This window comes from Dendrobates tinctorius, unplaced genomic scaffold, assembly GCF_039654945.1.
Source record: "Dendrobates tinctorius isolate UK_male_01 unplaced genomic scaffold, ASM3965494v1 ptg000036l, whole genome shotgun sequence".
NCBI classification, from domain to species: domain Eukaryota; kingdom Metazoa; phylum Chordata; class Amphibia; order Anura; family Dendrobatidae; genus Dendrobates; species Dendrobates tinctorius.
The window spans coordinates 14,122,293-14,146,940 of NW_027361704.1; the positions used below are offsets into that span (position 1 = coordinate 14,122,293).

A 24,648-nucleotide genomic window follows, 5' to 3' on the forward strand; every position below is an offset into this window, starting at 1 on the left:
GTGCATGCGTCCTGCTTTGCTTGCACCCGGGTGTGCTAGTCGGTGCACGCCAACCGTGCTCTTGTGTACCCGCCTTGCACTATCCTGTATTTAGTGCACTCCCGTGTACCGCCTTGTGTTCTCCAGTACTCTCCGTGTCTCCGTACACTCGCCCTGTACCCGGCGTGTCCCTGCTTTGCACGTTCCTGCAGACACACTCACTCGTGTCTCCTGTGAGCCGGCCACCAGGTGCCAGCAGTCGTGGTACCTTACCCCCTTGTCTTGCCCCTGACACTCCCTATATAGGGGGTGGTCCTCACTAGGTCAGCTCGCCCTGGGAGGGTTGGTGCCACGACCCAGAGGGTCCACTCCAGGAGTCGTCACAATACGTACTTATGCATAACACAGTCCCTTAGTATATAGTGCACTCATTAATTCTGTATAACACCATCTTTAGTTACGTAGTTTCCTCTTTTATTATGTATAACACCGTCCCTTATTACATACCATCCTCTCTAGTTATATATGGTGCCGTTCCTTATTATATAGCGTCCTCTGCTGTTATGTACAGTGTATTCTTTTTAATTTTGTTATTCAAAGCGTCCTCTTTTATTACAGACAACCAGTCCATCAGCTCCTCCATTAGAAAAGAAGCTCTTCCATGCTCCATTAGCCATCATTGTATTATACATTTAACAAGACAGGACGGTATGTAATAAAAAACAGGACTCTATATAATCCAATATGTAAGGGACGATGCTGTACATAACAAGAGAGGGCACTGTATAATAAGGGACGGCAATATACATAATAAAGGAGATTAAGTAATATATACATGTATGTGTGTGGCTATATATATACAGTCATATGTTAAAGTTTGGGCACCCCTATTAATGTTAACCTTTTTTTTTTATAACAATTTTGGTTTCTGCAACAGCTATTTCAGTTTCATATATCTAATAACTGATGGACTCAGTTATATTTCTGGATTCAAATGAGGTTTATTGTACTAACAGAAAATGTGCAATCTGCATTTTAACAAAATTTGACCGGTGCAAAAGTGTGGGCACCTCAACATAAAAGTGACATTAATATTTCGTAGATCCTCCTTTTGCAAAAATAACAGCCTCTAGTTGCTTCCTGTAGCTATTAATGAGTTCCTGGATCCTGGATGAAGGTATTTGTGACCACTCCTGCTTACAAAACAATTCCAGTTCAGTTAAGTTTGATGGTCGCCGAGCATGGACAGCCCGCTTTAAATCATCCCACAGATGTTCAATGATATTCAGGTCTGGGGACTGGGATGGCCATTCCAGAACATTGTAATTGTTCCTCTGCATGACTGCCTGAGTAGATTTGGAGCGGTGTTTTGGATCATTGTCTTGCTGAAATATCCATCCCCTGCGTAGCTTCATCTTCGCCACTGATTCTTGCACATTATTGTCAAGAATCTGCTGATACTGAGTTGAATCCATGCGACCCTCAACTTTAACAAGATTCCCGGTGCCGGCATTGGCCACACAGCCCCAAAGCATGATAGAACCTCCACCAAATTTTACTGTGGGTAGCAAGTGTTTTCTTGGAATGCTGTGTTTTTTAGTCTCCATGCATAACGCCTTTTTGTATGACCAAACAACTCAATCTTTGTTTCATCAGTCCACAGGACCTTCTTCCAAAATGTAACTGGCTTGCCCAAATGTGCTTTGCCATACCTCAGGAGGCTCTGTTTGTGGCGTGCTTGCAGAAATGGCTTCTTTTGCATCACTCTCCCATACAGCTTCTCCTTGTGCAAAGTGCGCTGTATTGTTGACCGATGCACAGTGACACCATCTGCAGCAAGATGATGCTGCTAGTATTTGGAGGTGGTCTGTGGATTGTCCTTGACTGTTCTCACCATTCTTCTTCTCTGCCTTGCTGACATTTTTCTTGGCCTGCCACTTCTGGGCTTAACAAGAACTGTACCTGTGTTCCATTTCCTTACTATGTTCCTCACAGTGGAAACTGACAGGTTAAAACAACTTTTTGTATCCTTCCCCTGAAAAGCTATGTTGAATAATCTTTGTTTTCAGATCATTTGAGAGTTGTTTTGAGGAGCCCATGATGCCACTCTTCATAGGAGAATCAAATAGGAGAACTACTTGCAAGTGGCCACCTTAAATACCTTTTCTCATGATTTGATACACCTGGCTATGAAGTTCAAAGCTCAATGAGGTTACAAAACCAATTTAGTGCTTCAGTAAGTCAGTAAAAAGTAGTTAGGAGTGTTCAAATCAAGAAAATGATAAGGGTGCCCATACTTTTGCTTTGCGCACGCGGGAACGATGGAGAATACCGGAGAAAAGCGCGGACGGGCGCCACGGATGGCTTGGAGAATAAAGAAGGAACACTGCCCATCGGGCCGGACCCAGGCCATTTACATAGGCCTGCAACTTCCGGTCACAGATTCCCTTTAAGCGCTGGCACTTTATATGAATTTCTGCTCTCTCTATTGGTCTTCCCATCCACTTAACTAGCACAGGGCTGTTGGCTTTGCACCTTTGTTCCATACTGTTCATTTTGTCATTGTATTATTCTTTATATATTTTGTTTTTAAATTGCTTTTCTAAATGAGTTATTTTATTTGGGACTTGTTTCGGATATATATGAGTGTCCTATGGTACCTTGGCAATTTATAATACTATGTTTTCTGTTTATCAGATTTTGTTTATAATACAACCTGAGGCAGACAATGTAACATTTTGGTCTTAGAGGGCCTTTTTCAAGCTGGAAAAAGAATATTGCTGTAATTTGTATTGCATTTTATTACCTCGTTTTGTATTCCTTGCCATTCAGCATTTTCTAGAAACAGTGGTGTGAGGCGACGTTCCCATTATGAAAATTACATTACTAGCGGTTTTGGTCTCTCTTTGGCGCATCAGCTGCTTTGCTTTTGACACTTCCTTTTTTACTTTGACAAAACTCTATTGACATACGTAGATGTGGATCACATGAGTTTCACACGTGGATTTTTTACCTGTGGAATTTCCACATCTGATGTAAGTCTATGGGGAAATCCGACACACAAAACTCAGCGCACCCGCAAGAGAAAGTGACATGAAAATGGCACCCCAGGTACAAAGAAGCCCCGCGGGCAGGAGACCTCGAGGAATCCCATCCGCTGGGCCGGATCTGTAAGACATTGTGCCAAAAACGTTCCAAAAGCTCATGGTGGGAATGGAACCCTGAGGATAAAGGCAATAATGAAAAGACAGGGTGCACCAAACACCACACTGGGGGCACAAGGAATCCTGGAAAGCTATCTTCCTGCAGACCCCACCAGTGAGAGCAAGACCCCACCAGTGAGAGCAGTCCCGTGGGGAGCAGTCCAAACTGGTGAGAGCAGACCCCACTGGTGAGAGCAGACCCCACCGGCGAGAGCAGACCCCACCGGCGAGAGCAGACCCCACCGGCGAGAGCAGACCCCACTAAGAGAGCAGACCTCACTGGTGAGAGCAGACCTCACTGGTGAGAGCTGACCCCACTACGAGAGCAGACCCCACCGGCGAGAGCAGACCCCACCGGCGAGAGCAGACCCCACTGGTGAGAGCAGACCCCACTAAGAGAGCAGATCCCACTGGTGAGAGCTGACCCCACTACGAGAGCAGATCCCACTAAGAGAGCAGATCCCACTGGTGAGAGCAGATCCCACTGGTGAGAGCAGACCCCACCGGTGAGAGCAGACCCCACTACGAGAGCAGATCCCACTGGTGAGAGCAGACCCCACTAGGAGAGCAGACCCCACTATGAGAGCAGATCCCACTGGTGAGAGCAGACCCCACTACGAGAGCAGATCCCACTGGTGAGAGCAGACCCCACTAGGAGAGCAGACCCCACTACGAGAGCAGATCCCACTGGTGAGAGCAGACCCCACTACGAGAGCAGATCCCACTGGTGAGAGCAGACCCCACTAGGAGAGCAGACCCCACTACGAGAGCAGATCCCACTGGTGAGAGCAGACCCCACTACGAGAGCAGATCCCACTGGTGAGAGCTGACCCCACTACGAGAGCAGATCCCACTAAGAGAGCAGATCCCACTGGTGAGAGCAGATCCCACCGGTGAGAGCAGACCCCACCGGTGAGAGCAGACCCCACCGGTGAGAGCAGACCCCACTAGGAGAGCAGACCCCACTACGAGAGCAGATCCCACTGGCGAGAGCAGACCCCACTACGAGAGCAGATCCCACTGGTGAGAGCAGACCCCACTAGGAGAGCAGACCCCACTACGAGAGCAGATCCCACTGGTGAGAGCAGACCCCACTAGGAGAGCAGATCCCACTGGTGAGAGCAGACCCCACTAGGAGAGCAGATCCCACTAGGAGAGCAGATCCCACTGGTGAGAGAAGACCCCACTAGGAGAGCAGACCCCACTACGAGAGCAGATCCCACTGGTGAGAGCAGACCCCACTACGAGAGCAGATCCCACTGGTGAGAGCAGACCCCACTACGAGAGCAGATCCCACTGGTGAGAGCAGACCCCACTAGGAGAGCAGATCCCACTGGTGAGAGCAGATCCCACTGGTGAGAGCAGATCCCACTGGTGAGAGCAGATCCCACTGGTGAGAGCAGATCCCACTGGTGAGAGCAGATCCCACTGGTGAGAGCAGACCCCACTAGGAGAGCAGACCCCACTAGGAGAGCAGATCCCACTGGTGAGAGCAGACCCCACTAGGAGAGCAGACCCCACTACGAGAGCAGATCCCACTGGTGAGAGCAGACCCCACTACGAGAGCAGATCCCACTGGTGAGAGCAGACCCCACTACGAGAGCAGATCCCACTGGTGAGAGCAGACCCCACTAGGAGAGCAGATCCCACTGGTGAGAGCAGATCCCACTGGTGAGAGCAGATCCCACTGGTGAGAGCAGATCCCACTGGTGAGAGCAGACCCCACTAGGAGAGCAGACCCCACTACGAGAGCAGATCCCACTGGTGAGAGCAGACCCCACTAGGAGAGCAGACCCCACTACGAGAGCAGATCCCACTGGTGAGAGCAGACCCCACTAGGAGAGCAGACGCTGATAGCGCTATTCCCGCCCTTTCCACTCATCTGTCCGTGCAGGAATGTGCACGTCACTCCCGTGTGCACCAATGAGCCCGGAGTGCAGATTTTGGAGGGGGCTGAAGCTTTTGATCCCACTTCGTTCCCGGGACAGTAGAGATGTGTATTGTCCGCTGTGTCATCACACGCTCCGGCCGCACTGAGCTGCGACTCACCTGACTGACTGACCAGCGGGCGCCCCGTGAACTTACCTGGCAAAGCGGCTGCTGCTCCGGGACTACGGCGCCATTACCAAGAGCCACCACCAGGGGGAAGCACGCGTGAGGACAATTCCTACAGCTGACTGCTTGGAGGCGATCAGTTTACAGCTCAGTCCCGGTTCTTCCTTCTCTTCCAGCAATCACGGAGATTTCCCCTCATCAGGACGGACAGGACACTTGACAAGCAGTGGTGTGAGCTTCTATCCGAGGACTTATCCTCTCCGTAGTGGGACTCCCCTGAGGTCTTTGCTGGGTGCAAGTATGAACTTGGCAGCGCCGCTGGGTGGTGAGTGCGGAGAGTGCTGAGCCCCGGCCACTTGTAGCTGCTCCAGAGGAAGGGCCACTAGGAGGAGAACCATGCTGCCGCAGCCCCTGCTGCTGGTCCTGGGGGTCTGGAGTTTCATCACTTTCACCCTGGTGGAGAGTTGTCCTGCCAAGTGTACCTGCTCCGGGCTCAATGTGGACTGCCATGGCCTGGCACTGAGGGCTGTGCCTAAGGGGCTGCCCAGGAATGCCGAGAGACTGTGAGTATGCTCACCCCATGTGTGCCCTGCTAGTGGTGGAGCCGGCGTGACGGGGCGCACCGTGTCCTAGAGCTTGTACCGTAGCCACCCCATGTGTGCCCTGCTAGTGGTGGAGCCGGCGTGACGGGGCGCACCGTGTCCTAGAGCTTGTACCGTAGCCACCCCATGTGTGCCCTGCTAGTGGTGGAGCCGGCGTGACGGGGCGCACCGTGTCCTAGAGCTTGTACCGTAGCCACCAGTGTCCCAGATGTGGAGTCTGCGGTGATGTGATCTCTGCCAGACACCATATAGTGATATTATCATTGATATTACTATTATCGCTGCACTGCGCTGTGTGCTGCTGTGTGCGGCTCTGTGCTGCACTGCGCTGTGTGCGGGGGTGCGGCTCTGTGCTGCACTGCGCTGTGTGCGGGTGTGCGGCTCTGTGCTGCACTGCGCTGTGTGCGGGTGTGCGGCTCTGTGCTGTATGCGACTCTGTGCTGCACTCCGCTGTGTGCGGCTCTGTGCTGCACTGCGCTGTGTGCTGCTGTGTGCGGCTCTGTGCTGCACTGCGCTGTGTGCGGGTGTGCGGCTCTGTGCTGTATGCGACTCTGTGCTGCACTCCGCTGTGTGCGGCTCTGTGCTGCACTCCGCTGTGTGCGGCTCTGTGCTGCACTCCGCTGTGTGCGGCTCTGTGCTGCACTCCGCTGTGTGCGGCTCTGTGCTGCACTGCGCTGTGTGCGGCTCTGTGCGGCTCTGTACTGCACTGTGTGCGGGTGTGCGGCTCTGTGCTGTATGCGACTCTGTGCTGCACTCCGCTGTGTGCGGCTCTGCGCTGTGTGTGGCTCTGTACTGCACTGTGTGCGGGTGTGCGGCTCTGTGCTGTATGCGACTGTGTGCTGCAATCTGCTGTGTGCGGCTCTGCGCTGTGTGTGGCTCTGTGCTGCACTGCACTGTGTGCTGCTGTGTGCGGGTGTGCGGCTCTGTGCTGTATGCGACTGTGTGCTGCACTGCACTGTGTGCGGGTGTGCGGCTCTGTGCTGTATGCGACTCTGTGCTGCACTCCGCTGTGTGCGGGTGTGCGGCTCTGTGCTGTATGCGGCTGTGTGCTGCTGTGTGCGGGTGTGCGGCTCTGTGCTGTATGCGGCTCTGTGCTGCACTGCGCTGTGTGCTGCTGTGTGCGGGTGTGAGGCTCTGTGCTGTATGCGGCTCTGCACTGCACTGTGTGCTGCTGTGTGCGGGTGTGCGGCTCTGTGCTGCTGTGTGCGGGTGTGCGGCTCTGCGCTGTATGCGACTCTGTGCTGCACTCCGCTGTGTGCGGCTCTGCGCTGTGTGCGGCTCTGTGCTGCACTGCACTGTGTGCTGCTGTATGCGGGTGTGCGGCTCTGTGCTGTATGCGACTCTGTGCTGCACTCCACTGTATGCGGCTGTGTGCGGGTGTGCGGCTCTGTGCTGTATGCGGCTCTGCGCTGTGTGCTGCTGTGTGCGGGTGTGCGGCTCTGTGCTGTATGCGGCTCTGTGCTGCACTGCGCTGTGTGCGGGTGTGCGGCTCTGTGCTGTATGCGGCTCTGTGCTGCACTGCGCTGTGTGCGGGTGTGTGCGGGTGTGCGGCTCTGTGCTGTATGCGGCTCTGCGCTGCACTCCGCTGTGTGCGGCTCTGCGCTGCACTGCGCTGTGTGCGGGTGTGCGGCTCTGTGTTGCTGTGTGCGGGTGTGCGGCTCTGCGCTGTGTGCGGCTCTGTGCTGCACTGCACTGTGTGCTGCTGTGTGGCTCTGTGCTGTATGCGGCTCTGCGCTGCACTGCGCTGTGTGCTGCTGTGTGCGGCTGTGTGCTGTATGCGGCTCTGCGCTGCACTCCGCTGTCTGCGGCTCTGCGCTGCACTGCACTGTGTGCGGGTGTGCGGCTCTGTGCTGTATGCGACTCTGCACTGCACTGCGCTGTGTGCGGGTGTGTGCGGGTGTGCGGCTCTGCGCTGTGTGCGGCTCTGTGCTGCACTGGACTGTGTGCTGCTGTGTGGCTCTGTGCTGTATGCGACTCTGCACTGCGCTGTGTGCGGGTGTGTGCGGGTGTGCGGCTCTGCGCTGTGTGCGGCTCTGTGCTGCACTGCACTGTGTGCTGCTGTGTGGCTCTGTGCTGTATGCGGCTCTGCGCTGCACTGCGCTGTGTGCTGCTGTGTGCGGCTGTGTGCTGTATGCGGCTCTGCGCTGCACTCCGCTGTGTGCGGCTCTGCGCTGCACTGCACTGTGTGCGGGTGTGCGGCTCTGTGCTGTATGCGACTCTGCACTGCACTGCGCTGTGTGCGGGTGTGCGGCTCTGTGCTGTATGCGACTCTGCACTGCGCTGTGTGCTGCTGTGTGCGGGTGTGCAGCTCTGTGCTGTATGCGGCTCTGCGCTGCACTGTGCTGTGTGCTGCTGTGTGCGGGTGTGCGGCTCTGTGCTGTATGCGGCTCTGCGCTGCACTGCGCTGTGTGCTGTATGCGGCTCTGCGCTGCACTCCGCTGTGTGCGGCTCTGCGCTGCACTGTGTGCGGGTGTGTGCGGGTGTGTGCGGGTGTGCGGCTCTGTGCTGTATGCGACTCTGCACTGCACTGCGCTGTGTGCGGGTGTGCGGCTATGTGCTGTATGCGACTCTGCACTGCGCTGTGTGCTGCTGTGTGCGGGTGTGCGGCTCTGTGCTGTATGCAGCTCTGCGCTGCACTGTGCTGTGTGCTGCTGTGTGCGGGTGTGCGGCTCTGTGCTGTATGCGGCTCTGCGCTGCACTGCGCTGTGTGCTGCTGTGTGCGGGTGTGCGGCTCTGTGCTGTATGCGGCTCTGCGCTGCACTACGCTGTGTGCTGCTGTGTGCGGGTGTGCGGCTCTGTGCTGTATGCGGCTCTGTGCTGCACTCCGCTGTGTGCGGCTCTGTGCTGCACTGCGCTGTGTGCTGCTGTGTGCGGCTCTGTGCTGTACTGCGCTGTGTGCGGGTGTGCGGCTCTGTGCTGTATGCGACTCTGTGCTGCACTCCGCTGTGTGCGGCTCTGTGCTGCACTGCGCTGTGTGCTGCTGTGTGCGGCTCTGTGCTGCACTGCGCTGTGTGCTGCTGTGTGCGGCTCTGCGCTGTGTGCGGCTCTGTACTGCACTGTGTGCGGGTGTGCGGCTCTGTGCTGTATGCGACTGTGTGCTGCAATCTGCTGTGTGCGGCTCTGCGCTGTGTGTGGCTCTGTGCTGCACTGCACTGTGTGCTGCTGTGTGCGGGTGTGCGGCTCTGTGCTGTATGCGACTGTGTGCTGCTGTGTGCGGGTGTGCGGCTCTGTGCTGTATGCGACTCTGTGCTGCACTCCGCTGTGTGCGGGTGTGCGGCTCTGTGCTGTATGCGGCTGTGTGCTGCTGTGTGCGGGTGTGCGGCTCTGTGCTGTATGCGGCTGTGTGCTGCTGTGTGCGGGTGTGCGGCTCTGTGCTGTATGCGGCTCTGCGCTGCACTGCGCTGTGTGCTACTGTGTGCGGGTGTGAGGCTCTGTGCTGTATGCGGCTCTGCACTGCACTGTGTGCTGCTGTGTGCGGGTGTGCGGCTCTGTGCTGCTGTGTGCGGGTGTGCGGCTCTGCGCTGTATGCGACTGTGCTGCACTCCGCTGTGTGCGGCTCTGCGCTGTGTGCGGCTCTGTGCTGCACTGCACTGTGTGCTGCTGTGTGCGGGTGTGCGGCTCTGTGCTGTATGCGACTCTGTGCTGCACTCCACTGTGTGCTGCTGTGTGCGGCTCTGTGCTGTATGCGGCTGTGTGCTGCTGTGTGCGGGTGTGCGGCTCTGTGCTGTATGCGGCTCTGCGCTGTGTGCTGCTGTGTGCGGGTGTGCGGCTCTGTGCTGTATGCGGCTCTGTGCTGCACTGCGCTGTGTGCGGGTGTGCGGCTCTGTGCTGTATGCGGCTCTGTGCTGCACTGCGCTGTGTGCTGCTGTGTGCGGGTGTGCGGCTCTGTGCTGTATGCGGCTCTGCGCTGCACTCCGCTGTGTGCGGCTCTGCACTGCGCTGTGTGCGGGTGTGCGGCTCTGTGTTGCTGTGTGCGGGTGTGCGGCTCTGCGCTGTGTGCGGCTCTGTGCTGCACTGCGTGCTGCTGTGTGGCTCTGTGCTGTATGCGGCTCTGCGCTGCACTGCGCTGTGTGCGGCTGTGTGCTGTATGCGGCTCTGCGCTGCACTCCGCTGTGTGCGGCTCTGCGCTGCACTGCACTGTGTGCGGGTGTGTGCGGGTGTGCGGCTCTGTGCTGTATGCGACTCTGCACTGCACTGCGCTGTGTGCGAGTGTGTGCGGGTGTGCGGCTCTGCGCTGTGTGCGGCTCTGTGCTGCACTGCACTGTGTGCTGCTGTGTGGCTCTGTGCTGTATGCGCCTCTGCGCTGCACTGCGCTGTGTGCTGCTGTGTGTGGCTGTGTGCTGTATGCGGCTCTGCGCTGCACTGCACTGTGTGCGGCTCTGCGCTGCACTGCACTGTGTGCGGCTCTGCGCTGCACTCCGCTGTGTGCGGGTGTGCGGCTCTGTGCTGTATGCGACTCTGCACTGCACTGCGCTGTGTGCGGGTGTGCGGCTCTGTGCTGTATGCGACTCTGCACTGCACTGCGCTGTGTGCTGCTGTGTGCGGGTGTGCAGCTCTGTGCTGTATGCGGCTCTGCGCTGCACTGTGCTGTGTGCTGCTGTGTGCGGGTGTGCGGCTCTGTGCTGTATGCGGCGCTGCACTGCGCTGTGTGCTGCTGTGTGCGGCTGTGTGCTGTATGCGGCTCTGCGCTGCACTCCGCTGTGTGCGGCTCTGCGCTGCACTGTGTGCGGGTGTGTGCGGGTGTGTGCGGCTCTGTGCTGTATGCGACTCTGCACTGCACTGCGCTGTGTGCGGGTGTGCGGCTCTGTGCTGTATGCGACTCTGCACTGCACTGCGCTGTGTGCTGCTGTGTGCGGGTGTGCGGCTCTGTGCTGTATGCAGCTCTGCGCTGCACTGTGCTGTGTGCTGCTGTGTGCGGGTGTGCGGCTCTGTGCTGTATGCGGCTCTGCGCTGCACTGCGCTGTGTGCTGCTGTGTGCGGGTGTGCGGCTCTGTGCTGTATGCGGCTCTGCGCTGCACTGCGCTGTGTGCTGCTGTGTGCGGGTGTGTGGCTCTGTGCTGTATGCGGCTCTGCGCTGCACTGCGCTGTGTGCGGCTCTGTGCTGTATGCGGCTCTCCGCTGCACTGCGCTGTGTGCTGCTGTGTGCGGGTGTGCGGCTCTGTGCTGTATGCGGCTCTGCGCTGCACTCCGCTGTGTGCGGCTCTGCGCTGCACTGCGCTGTGTGCGGGTGTGCGGCTCTGTGCTGCTGTGTGCGGGTGTGCGGCTCTGCGCTGTGTGCGGCTCTGTGCTGCACTGCACGCTGCTGTGTGGCTCTTTGCTGTATGCGGCTCTGCGCTGCACTGCGCTGTGTGCGGGTGTGCGGCTGTGTGCTGTATGCTGCTCTGCGCTGCACTCCGCTGTGTGCGGCTCTGCGCTGCACTGCGCTGTGTGCGGGTGTGTGCGGGTGTGCGGCTCTGTGCTGTATGCGACTCTGCACTGCGCTGTGTGCGGGTGTGTGGCTCTGTGCTGTATGCGGCTCTGCGCTGCACTGCGCCGTGTGCTGCTGTGTGCGGGTGTGCGGCTCTGTGCTGTATGCGACTCTGCGCTGCACTGCGCTGTGTGCGGCTCTGCGCTGCACTGCGCTGTGTGCGGGTGTGTGCGGCTCTGTGCTGTATGCGGCTCTGCGCTGCACTCCGCTGTGTGAGGCTCTGTGCTGCACTGTGTATTGCTCTGTGCTGTGTGTGGCTCTGCGCGGCACACCGCTGTGTGTGGCTTTGTGCTGCACACCGCTGTGTGCGGCTCTGTGCTGCACTCCACCGAGCGTGGCTCTGCGCTCTATGCTGCACTCCGCTGTGTGCGGATCTGTGCTGCACTCTGCTGTGCGTGGCTCTGCGCTCTATGCTGCACTCCACTGTGTGCGGCTCTGCGCTGCTCTCCGCTGTGCGCGGCTCTGCGCTGCTCTCCGCTGTGCGCGGCTCTGCGCTCTGTGCTGCACTCCGCTGTGCGCGGCTCTGCGCTGCTCTCCGCTGTGCGCGGCTCTGCGCTCTGCGCTGCTCTCCGCTGTGCGCGGCTCTGCGCTGCTCTCCGCTGTGCGCGGCTCTGCGCTCTGTGCTGCTCTCCGCTGTGCGCGGCTCTGTGCTGCTCTCCGCTGTGCGCGGCTCTGCGCTGCACTCCGCTGTGCGCGGCTCTGCGCTGCACTCCGCTGTGCGCGGCTCTGTGCTGCACTCCTCTGTGCGCGGCTCTGCGCGCTGTGCTGCACTCCGCTGTGCGTGGCTCTGCGCTCTGTGCTGCACTCCGCTGTGCGCGGCTCTGCGCTGCACTCCGCTGTGCGCGGCTCTGCGCTGCACTCCGCTGTGCGCGGCTCTGCGCTGCACTCCGCTGTGCGCGGCTCTGCGCTGCACTCCGCTGTGCGCGGCTCTGCGCTGCACTCCGCTGTGCGCGGTTCTGCGCTGCACTCCGCTGTGCGCGGCTCTGCACTCTGTGCTGCTCTCCGCTGTGCGCGGCTCTGCGCTCTGTGCTGCACTCCGCTGTGTTCGGCTCTGTGAGGATGGAGAGGTCTCGGCTTCTGGCTTTATATCTGACACCTTGGTCCCAGCACTGCAGCCCCCCCATCACACAGACAGGAGTCGGCAGAGACCATGGGGGCTAGTGGTGGCCCAGGCTGTCATCTCCGCAGTCGCACACAGATAAAGCGGAGTAATTCTAGGTGGGATCATGTGTGGACCCCTACATACATTCTGTCCGGGGGTCTTATGCTGACAGCAGACCCGCGGACTCTGGTTTCCTCCAGTCACTCTCCGCAGTCCTCTCGCTGTTATTCCTTACTGCACCTTCTCCTCCGAGGGTCGGGCTCTGCTCTCATGTGCAGTAGTTGTCACATCTCAATGGGGAAAAGGGCCTACTATGTGTTCCCTTTCACTGACATCAAGCTGCTGTCTTTTTTTTCTTCTTGCAGCTGGATAAGAATGTAGTCTTCACAAATTTTTTCGTCCTGTTAAAAGAAAAAAAACACAGCAACTGGATCCTTTTTTATAAATGTTGAAATCTACGGAAAACTGAGAAGTCATTCTGTAATGGGTTTATTTTTTAGGTGCTGCAAATGCCCAGAGCAGTAGATCTGTTCTGTTACTAATGGAGCAAAAAACAGGGAAACCAAAGTGTAAACCTGTTTGTGCTGTAGTTTTTTTCTGTTACAAAATGACAGCTGGCCATGTGAATGGTGCCATACCTGGCCTGGCAGCGGGGTGTGGGCTTCACATGGCACACTGGAAACAACTATCACAATTTCTATATGTAAAAATGAATGTGTGTGTGTATCACAAACCAATCACGAAGAATCTTTAATTTCACCAGAGCTGTTCAAAAGAAGCTGAGCTGTGATTGGTTGCTATGACCAACAGTTTTCCCACTCGACAACACCTCAGCAGACACTGACCAGATGGGAGAAATCTAGCATCTTCGGGAACATAAGCTCCCAGCCATTGTCTGCCCCCTGAAAGGAGCAGAGAGCACATGACAGAAATGAATCCCCCCTCCCTGCCCATATCCCCATCACACATCCTCCATCCCGTAGGCACATCTTCCCTCATAAAGGGATCATTGGTATGGAAGTTAGAGCAAATCCATCCAGCGCTTTGGTTTGTCGTTGTTCACATATATATATATATATATATATATATATATATATATATATATATATATATATATATATATTATTCATTATAGAATCGTAGAGTTGGAAGGGACCTCCTGGGCCATCTGGTCCAACCCCCTGCTCAAAGCAGGATTCGCTAAATCATCCCAGTCAGATGTCTGTCCAGCCTCTGTTTGAAGACTTCCATTGAAGGAGAACTCGCCACTTCTCGTGGCAGCCTGTTCCACTCATTGATCACTCTAACTGTCAAAAAGTTTTTTCTAATATCTAATCTGTGTCTCCTCCCATTCAGTTTCATCCCATTGCTTCTAGTCTTTCCTTGTGCAAATGAGAATAAAGTTGATCCTTCTACAATGTGACAGCCCTTTAGATATTTGTAGACAGCTATTAAGTCTCCTCTCAGTCTTCTCTTTTGCAAACTAAACATTCCCAAATCCTGCAACCTTTCCTCATAAGACAGGGTTGGCAGACTGGTCACCATTCTGGTCGCTCTTTTCTGAACTTGCTCCAGTTTGTTGATGTCTTTTTTAAAATGTGGTGCCCAAAACTGAACAAAGTATTCCAGATGAGGTCTGACCAAAGAGGAGTAGAGGACAATAATGACTTCACGTGACCTAGACTGTATGCTTCTGTTAATACATCCTAGAATTGCATTTGCCTTTTTTGCTGCTGCATCACACTGTTGACTCATATTCAGCAGGGCTGTGGAGTCGGAGTCGTGGAGTCGGAGTTAGTTTTGGTTGGAGTCGGAGTCTAAGTCGGAGTCGGTAGAAATGTACCGACTCCGACTCCAGCTTTAAAAAAAATGTATTAATATTTCATAATTGAACTTTCATATGAATTTTATAAATGTTACTCAAATATATATGTTCTATCAAACTATGAACAACAGTGATAAGCAGTTCTGCTGGAGATAGAGACATTTCTTACTTCTTGTGTGTCACTGTTCTCCACTGCCCTTATCTAATCTTATACTTGGTTAACCTCATGCTGCCCCAACCCCCCTACTTACAATGTATGAAAGTGAAAATGTGTTGCAAATTCTTAGTAGTAAAGCTCCTCCTCTAGACTAGATCATACTAGGTGTGCATCTTCCAAGCATCTCACAGCTGCCTGCTACTCAGAAGAGGAAGACTGTAAGAAGTATTATCCTTTCAACAAACTTTGCATCAGTTAACTGTGAGTACATGAGGAATAATAACAGTATTACTGAGCACTATATCAGTTGTACGACCTGGCAATAATTTTGTACAATTGTTTTTAGGAAAAACAATTGTCATTTGGATTGTGAATGCAGAATTAAAAACCTGAGAATGTCAAAGAAGCATCACATTAAATCAGCTGTATTTGAACATTTCACCATCACTCAAGATAGAAAACATTGTCTGTCAGTGTATGACAAATGATCCAGACGAAAACAAATCCTGTGAAGCCAAGATGAGTGCATATTCAGGCAAAGATAAAAATGCTCCTACCAGAGCTTCTAATCTAAAGAGACATTTACAGCGCTTTCATCCAGAAGTACTGAAAGCAGTGGATGGGAGAGACTGCATCCAAACCAATGAACCAGTGCCCAGCTCTTCCAGCCAAACAAAGGAGCAGAGAACTTTGCAGCCATCAGTTGCAAGATATTTTGTCAGTGACAAAGTTACTGTGACAATGACAGTAGATACATTTAAAAAACAGATCATAGAGCTTGTTGTAAAGGATAGTGTGCCTATTTCATTATTTTCACGACCAGCTTTTATGTGTCAGAATGGGGAAATGGCCCGCAAGCTTGGTGTTTCTCTGGAGAGAGAGAGTATTAGAAAATTAGTAATCGAAGAAGCTTTTAAACAAAAGGAAGAACTTAAAAAAACTCTCAAGGGACGCTTTCTGTTTCTTAAAATGGATGCCTGCACACGTCACAGAGTGAACTATTTTGCCATCAATGTCCGATTTGTTTGTGACAAAAATGAAATAGTTACCAAGACATTGGCAATAAAAGACACCAAAGCTCATCACACCAGTGAGTTTCTCCAGGTCTTGGTGGAAAAGGTTCTGCAAGACTATGAACTTAAAAAAGAGCAAGTTCTTTCTGTCGTAACTGACAATGCTTCAAATATGATAAGTACTATTAAGCTAATGAATGAGAGTAATGATGGTGACCAGCAGCTAGAAGAACATTCTGGGTCCACAGACACAGAAATGTTTGAAATAGAGGAACACAGTATTGTAACTGAGGAGCAAACTGAAGTTGCTTCAGATGAACAGCAACATGATAGTTTAGATGATCTTGTTGAAACTGTGTCAATATGTTCTTTCATTCATCACATGCGCTGTGTTGTGCATACGCTACAGCTGGCTATAAGAGACAGTCTGCAAGAAGGACATGCTGCTGCACTGATTGGCAAGGTGATAAAAAAAAATTGGCTACTGTTGCCAGAACCCCTAAAGTTGACTCAATTTTGAAGAGACTTGCTGGAAAAGGGGCAATTATTGATCAAGCCACACGTTGGGGCAGTACTTACTTAATGATTCAGCGCTTGGTTGAACTGAAAACCTTTCTTGTAGACATGGCTAACCCTCAACTGACGCTAAATGAAAGTCAGTGGAATCAGGTGACTGAGCTGGAAAAATTGCTAGAGCAACCCATTTACAGTGACTAAAAAATTACAAGCAGAGGACTTAACTCCAGGTATTTTCTTAAAGGAGTGGAAGAACCTGATGTTTCGCCTGTCCCAAAGAGGAGGGTTAATTGCAAGTGGCATTGCTACATCAATGAAACAGAGAGAGGAGCTACTATTACAAAATAACATTCTTTTGGCAGCTGTTTATGTAGACCCAATGCATCGGATTCTTCTAGATGATCAACAGCTAAATAAAGGAAAAGAAGCTCTGTTTGAAATAGCAGTAAGGATGAAAGGGTTGCAGAACAGTCAGGAGGAACAAGAAGAATTTGGTCGTCCTGCCACATCTTCACCCTCATCATCAACTGATGAAGAATTTAATTTCTAAAAATATTTGGATCACAAGGACCGTGCAAAGCGTTCCCGCATAGAAGAAGAGTCATCCCCATCAAGGAACACAGCCAGTACATTTCAGCAGAATTTTTCATGTGCACTAAAAGAAATTGAGAAATTTGACCATTCATCAAAAATAACAGTTCAACAAGCGATTCCTCTGTATCCTGACATTGTCAGAGATGTTGCCCGAGTGGTTACTGCTTTGCCACCAACACAAGTTAGTGTAGAGAGGTTGTTCTCTGCTCTCAAAATAATTAGATCAGATTTGAGGGCATCCATGAAGGAGGATCTGACAGAGGCAATACTTTTTCTGAGGACAAATTTATAGATTTCTTCTTATTAACTACATAAAAGTGTTTATGCATATTTACTTAGTTTATAAAAGTTTATAAAAGTTATTTGCTATCTTCTAATTGTATTCTAATAAATGTAGTTTTTGCTCTAAGTGGTCTGATTACTTATATGATGGTGAGAAACTGAATAAGCACGATGTTTAATATTTTACAACAGTAAATTTGTTGTTATGAATTGGCCATTTATGAAGGAGTCGGAGCCTGATAAAATCCAGGAGTCGGAGTTGGAGTCACAACTGTGGCTTACCGACTCCACAGCCCTGATATTCAGTCTGTGATGTATTAGTATACCCAAGTCTTTTTCACATGTGCTGTCACTTAGCCCTATTCCTCCCATTCTGTATATGCTTTTTTCATTTTTATTGCCCAGATGTAGTACTTTGCATTTCTCCCTGTTAAAAACCATTCTGTTAGTTGCTGCCCACTTCTCCAGTTTATTTAAATCTTTTTGAATCCTCTCTCTCTCTTCTCTAGTATTAGCTATCCCTCCTAGCTTTGTGTCATCAGCAAATTTAAACCCATGCTGACTCTGTTTAATCACTTCATTCTTATCCAGGTATTGACATACATGTTGTTTAATAATTTGTTCAAAGATCTTTCCTGGTATAGAAGTCAGACTCACCGGCCTATAGTTGCCTGAGTCCACCTTCTTCCCCTTTTTGAAGATAGGAACAACATTTGCTCTTCTCCAGTCTTCTGGCACTTCTCCAAGAATTTTCAAAGATTATGGAGAGGGGTTCAAAAATTTCTTCTGCTATCTCCTTCAGCACTCTGGGGTGTAATTCATCTGGACCTGGAGACTTAAATTCATTGAGGTTAGCTAAGTGTTTCCTCACTATCTTTCTGTTTATAGATATCCTGGATTCTTCTATTCCCTTAATAGGACAGTGAAGAACAGTTGATGTTACATTTCCTTTCTGAGAGAAAACAGATGCAAAATAGGAATTTAAAAGTTCTGCCTTCTCAACATCCTGTCTTACCATTTCATCATTTTCATCCTGTAAAAATCCTATAGCATCTTTGACTTTTCTTTTACTTTTGACATATCCCCAAAATCCTTTATTATTGCTTTTGACATCTCTTGCAAGCCTCAATTCATTTTCAGCTTTAGCTAATCTGATTTGTGCCCTGCAGGTTCTGCAGACAGCATTATATTCTTCTTTAGATATGCCTCCCTCTTTCCATTTTATAAACATTTTTTTCTTCCTTTTTAGCATGTGCTTAAGTTCTGTGTTCATCCATCCTGGTTGAAATTAAATTAAAATCCTGGTTGAAATTAAAATTATAATTTGTTTTAACTGACCGTAGTTAGTTACTATGCCCGGGCAGCGCCGGGCTATTCAGCTAGTCACTATATATAAAAATGAATGTGTGTGTATCACCAACCAATCACGAATCATCTCTCATTTCACCAGAGCTGGTTAAAAGAAGCTGAGCTGTGATTGGTTGCTATGAGCCATCTTTCCCACTTGACAACACCTCAGTAGACACTGACATGGGGTGAGAGAAATCTAGCATCCCCAGGAACATAAGCTCCCAGCCATTGTCTGCCCCCAGAAAGGAGCAGAGAGCAGATGACAGAAATGAATCCCCCCCTCCCGTGTCCATATACCCATCACACATCCTCCATCTCATAGGCACATCTTCCCTCATAAAGGGATCATTGGTATGGAAGTTAGAGCAAATGCATCCAGCGCTTTGGTTTTGACCCCATGCTCTCTTAAAGGGATCTCCGGTATGGAAGTTAGGGCAAATCCACTCAGCGCTCTGGTTCTGACCCAAGGTCCCTATTAAAAGGATCCCCAGTATGGAAGTGAGGGCAAATTCACTCTGCGCTTTGGTACTGACCCCAGGCCTCTCTTAAAGGGATCTCCGGTATGGAAGTTAGGGCAAATCCCTCAGCGCTCTGATTCTCACCTCAGGCTTCTATTAAAGGGATCATTGGTATGGAAGTCAGGGCAAATCCACTCAGCACTCTGGTTCTGACACCAGGCCTCTCTTAAAGGGATCCCCAGTATGGAAGTTAGGACCGTTCCACTCAGCACTCTGGTTCTGACCCCAGGCTGACAGGATGATCTGGGATATTAGGGGTAGTAGTCCGGTGGCTCTGGCTGACAGGATGATGTGGGATATTAGGGGTAGTAGTCCGGTGGTTCTGGCTGACGGGACGATGTGGGATATTAGGGGTAGTAGTCCGGTGGTTCTGGCTGATGCGATGATGTGGGATATTATAGTGAATGTGGCTATGCGGGGTGGGCGGGGCTATACACTCAGAGAGAGAGAGAGATATATATATATATATATCATTATAATTTGTTGTAACTAACCGTAGTTAGTTACTGTGTCCGGGCAGCGCCGGGCTCTTCAGCTAGTGGTTTCATAAAGAGAAAGTTGGGGAATTGATCAGGGATGATCGAGCACTAAATGCTCCGATGCTCTTTACTGGAACCAAGCAATTTCTAATGTCTGGATGCTCGTTTCGAGTAATGAGTATAATGGGAGTCAATGGGAAATCAGAGCATTTTTCCAGCAAATGTTACAAGGAGGTCTTGGGGGCAGTGAAAATGTTCAAATGGATGGGAAAAGTGCTGAATGGAAGGAGAACAGCATGGGGAAGACCCCTGTAAGCATCTCTGACTCCCAGGTGGCTGCTGAGAACAATGGTATCACACTTTTACTACCGTACACAAGGACTGACAATAAAATATTCAAACTTGACAAGAAATTGGAGTTTACAGGAAAAAAAGTTAAAAAAACTACTTTCCTGTATAATGACGTGTATATAAGGCAAAGTTTTAAAAGGATTTCTAAAAAATAATTTAAGTAAACCAAAACTGAATTTATTATTTTTTTATTAAAACATTTGGAAATGTCAGAGTAATTTATGAAGGAAGCTAGAACTTCCAAATTTAGATGGAAGAGGGACTCCAATGCACCCTTTATCAGATATGCAGGAGAGCCTCACACATTCTGTACAGCAGAATATGCTGATCTTGGCATGGCACAGGTTGCAAAAGACCATTTTGTTTGTCTCAGATCTCTTTGTAAAAAAAAAAATATAAAAATAAAGTCTCACCTGACTCTTTGCTGGAGAAATTCACGAGTGTGGGTGCTCTGTGGAACAGTTGCCCACCTTCTCCCTCTGGTCACCTCACTGCCTCTTCCTGCATGTTTCAGTGCTGCCAATCCCTCGCCCTTAGTGCTGCTGGCCTTTTTCTGCATGCCAGCTTCTCAGATTGGGTTGGTGATTTCATCATCCACCACCTTGTCTTCCAGTGCTGCACCCTGGTCCTATTGACTTGGTGACTTAAAGGGAATCTGTCACCATATTTTAGGCTTATCAGCTAAAAATATCATTGGCTTTAGTGTCAGCTATGCATTGCCCAACTACTTTTGAAACCCTCTGACTCCCCATATATCACCCATAAATATCTTATTTATTTCACCTGTGCGGTATGTTAATGAGTTGGGTCCCAGTCAAATGGACTTTCTTTGGTCCTTCACTCCACCCCTCCTTGACTGCTGTACGCAATAGCACCGGCTAATACTCCCCAAGTGCTGAGCATATCTGAGCACCCAGATACTCAAGTGATGTCCAAGTATCACCGAGCGCATTCACTCATGCCTAGAATTGATGTAAAACTGATACATCTGTATGTGATCGTGGATGAGCTGATGCAGATTTTCCTATGCGATAAATCTTTAATGTCTTAAGAGAAGTGAGTATGCTTCTGCGCAGGTGCTGGGGAGTCACTGTGACGTCCGGTGTGTGCGCCAATAATATGCTCTTCCCACTTTCTCCCTGTGTATGGAGGAAGACCGGGCTGCAGCTGCGGGTACCTGTGCGGAGCCGGGTCCGGAACTCTTGAGGCTGCGTCCCTTGTTTCCCGGGGGAAGGCAAAACGGACTGGACCGGGGCTCTGATCCGGAAGCTGGGGGTGCAGTTATAAGTAAAAGCGCGTGCAGCGTCGAGCAGTTTCCTGCCGGCGGTGACAGAGGCAAGGTGCATGCGCAGCGAGCTCCGGAATGTGCGCAGTCAGGCCACAACGACACGCAGCCGATCTGTTGCCGTGAGCCCTGTTCAGCTATGCGTCGCATGCCAGCCTAAGGCTACTTTCACACTTGCGTTTTTTGGCGCTGCATGTGCAGTGCAAACGCGCATAAAAAACATCATGCATTTTTAATGCGTTTTCTTGTTTTTTTGCGCATGGTTTTTGCGCTCCCATAGACTTTAATGGGTTTTTGGGTGAATTTTGTGTGCATTGCGTGCGCATGCGTTTTTTTGAGACAGGTCGGACGCACAAAACATGCAACAGGATGCATTTTGTGCGCCCGGGCGCACACTACAAAAAAGCATGCTTATACAATCGCGTACAAATGCATGACAATGCGCACCCATGTTAAGTATAGGGAAAAAACGCATGCGCATTTATGCAAAAATACACAAGTGTGAAAGTAGCCTAAGAGCCAGGGCAGAGTTCAGGACAGTTCGTCGTTAGACCGTGGTCTGCAGGAACTCGTTGGAGGAACATCGCCTCAGCTCTTGTCGGCGCTTCAGTCTTGGCGGGAACATGCAGCACAGAGAGAGAAGTGCAGCGCGCCCAGTAGCTAGCGGAGAGCGAGGTGCCATGTGCTTCTTGACCAGGTGCCATTACCACAGGTAATGAGTGGAGGACAGAGGAGCCTCTTTAAAAAAAAAAAAAAAAAAAGTTACAGGTCTGTGAGAGCCAGAAATCTTGCATGTTTTTAGGTGACCAAATACTTATTTTCCACCATAATTTGCAAAATAAATCTTGCCAAATCAGACAAGGTGATTTTCTTGATTTGTCTTCTCATTTTGACTTTCATAGTTGTGGTCTACCTATGATGTCAATTACAAAGTTCTCTCATCTTTATAAATGGGATAATTTGCACAATTGGTGGCTGACTAAATACTTTATTTCCCCACTGTACGTCCTGGGGGGGTGGGTGGGGGTGACAAATTACTTTTAACCCCTTAGCGACCGCCGATACGCCTTTTAACGGCGGTAATTAAGTGTTCTTAAACCACAGCGCCACTAATTCACGGCACTGTGGAGAAAGTGAATAGCGCCCCCCAGTGTCGGATTTTCTCCGGGGTCTCGGCAGCCTGGGGTAGCCGAGACCCCAGAGAACATCAATCGGTTAGTTTTTATCGACCCCGCTTTTGCGATCGCCGTTATTAACCCTATAACGGCGACCACAAAAAAAAAAAGCCGCAATTTTGCATTAAATTTATCTTTCCTCTGATGTGATCACACATCAGAGGAGAGAGAAATAAGGTCCCCGATTTCCCCCCTTCCCCCCGGTACCTCTCCGTGGTCCAGGGTCCCCTCCTGGTGGTCCCGCGTCCCGCCGGCGTCCTCCGATGGGCGCCGCCATCTTGGATCCAGAAGAATCTGCCGGCTCCGGCTGACAGATTCCATTCATTCATTTTGATCACTATGATAAACTATCATAGTGATCAAAAGAAAAAAAAATAGTACATAACCCCCCCCCCCCGTTTATGACCCCCTTAGTTAGGCCAACATAACGAAATAAAGAAAATATTATTTTTTTTCAGTTTTCCATTAGGGTTAGGGCTAGGGTTAGAATTAGGGTTAGAGCGAACTAGGATTAGGGTTAGAATTATGATTAGGGATTAGGGTTAGGGGTGTTGTTGGGTTTAGGGTTTGAGCAAGAATTGAGGGGTTTCCACTATTTACCAACTTTGGGGGTCTAAAAATTGGGGTCTAAAAAAATCACTTTTGTGGAAATAAAAAAGACTTTTTATTTTCACGGCTCTGCGTTTATAAACTTCTGTGAAGCGCTTGGGGTTTCAAAGTGCTCATCACACATCTAGATAAGTTCCTTGGGGGTCTAATTTCCAAAATGGGGTCACTTGTGGGGGGTTTTCACTGTTTAGGCCCATCAGGGACTCTGCAAACGCAACGTGTCGCCCGCAGACCATTCCATCAAAGTCTGCATTCCAAAATGGCACTCCTTCCATTCCAAGCTCTCCCATGCACCCAAACAGTGGTTCCCCCCCCACATATGGGGTATCGGCATAATCAGGACAAATTGCACAACAACTGTGGGGGTATGATTTCTCCTGTTAGCCTTGTAAAAATAAAAATTTGTGGGTGAAAAGATCATTTTTGTGGGAAAAAAATGGATTTTTTATTTTCACGGCTCTACGTTATAAACTTCTGTGAAGCACTTGAAGGTTCAAAGTGCTCACCACACATCGACATAAGTTCCTTAATGGGTCTAGTTTCCAAAATGGGGTCACTTGTTGGGGGTTTCCACTGTTTAGGCCCATCAGGGGCTCTGCAAACGCAACATGATGCCTGCAGACCATTCCATCAAAGTCTGCATTCCAAAATGGCACCGGTTTCAATCCGGTTTCCGCTCTTTACACTCTACTGAAACTGCCCTCACTAAAGTCTCTAATGATCTACTAACAGCTAAATCAAATGGTCATTACTCCATGCTAATTCTCTTGGATCTCTCTGCAGCATTCGACACTGTGGATCATCAGCTCCTCCTCACTATGCTCCGTTCCATTGGCCTCAAGGACACCGTTCTCTCCTGGTTCTCCTCCTATCTCTCTGACCGCTCCTTTACTGTATCTTTTGCCGGTTCCTCCTGCTCTCACCTTCCCCTTACAGTTGGGGTTCCTGAAGGATCGGTTCTAGGCCCCACCTCTTCTCTTTGTACACTGCCCCTATTGGTCAAACAATCAGTAGATTTGGTTTCCAGTACCATCTCTATGCTGATGACACTCAATCATACGCTTCTTCTCCTGACATCACGCCAGCCTTTCTGGAAAGCACCGGCGATTGTCTAAACGCTGTGTCTAACATCATGTCCGCACTATATCTGAAACTGAACCTATCAAAGACTGAGCTCCTTGTGTTTCCTCCCTCTACTAATGTACCTATACCAGACATTGCCATTTCTGTGTGTGGTTCCACTATTACTCCCCAGCAACATGCCCGCTGTCTTGGGGTCATACTTGACTCTGAGCTTTCCTTTGCCCCCCACATTCGATCACTGGCTCGCTCTTGTCATCTGCACCTCAAAAACATTTCTAGAATTTGACCTTTTCTTACTTTTGACTGTGCAAAAACTCTTACTGTTTCTCTTATTCATTCTCGACTCGACTATTGTAACTCTCTTCTAATCGGTCTCCCTCTTGCCAAACTCTCCCCTCTCCAATCTGTCTTGAATGCTGCAGCCAGGATCATATTCCTCTCCAATTGTTACACCGATGCCTCTACCTTGTGCCAGTCATTACACTGGCTTCCCATCCACTCCAGAATACAGTATAAACTTATTATCCTCACCTACAAAGCCCTCCATGGCTCAGCACCACCCTACATCTCCTCCCTTGCTTCAGTATACAGCCCTACCCGCGCCCTCTGTTCTGCTGATGACCTGAGGTTAGCATCCTCAATAATCAGAACCTCCCACTCCCGTCTCCAAGACTTTACACGTGCTGTGCCAATTCTTTGGAATGCACTTCCCAGGTCAATACGATTAGTCCCCAATCCCCACAATTTTAAGAGTGCCCTGAAAACGCATTTATTCAGACTGGCCTATTGCCTCAACACATTAACCTAATCTATCCCTTATCCCTGTGTGGCACAGCCAAAAGTTTTACCATAACCAGGATCCCCGCATCATGTTCCCACATGCTTTATGCATCCATAAGCCCTCTGTGTCTGTACTGTTACACACTTAACATTATGGCTGGTCCATACAATCAGGGCAACTGTTACCACCCACCTTTCGTGTCTACCTCTTTCCTCATAGACT

General features: G+C 50.7%; 1 protein-coding gene across 2 annotated transcripts in view; it reads left to right on the plus strand.

Annotated features, from left to right (window-relative positions):
• The first annotated feature begins 5,080 nt into the window (after positions 1-5,080).
• SLIT3 (slit guidance ligand 3) overlaps positions 5,081-24,648 on the plus strand; it is a 1,050,869-nt gene continuing 1,031,301 nt past the window's right edge. Inside the window, exon 1 of one of the 2 annotated variants that reach the window (XM_073573732.1) lies at positions 5,081-5,800. In XM_073573732.1, coding sequence (XP_073429833.1) covers positions 5,634-5,800 — 167 coding nt within the window. In that variant the 5' untranslated portion in view covers positions 5,081-5,633. The remainder of the gene's footprint in view (positions 5,801-24,648) is intronic. The other variant, XM_073573731.1, reaches the window with a different exon arrangement.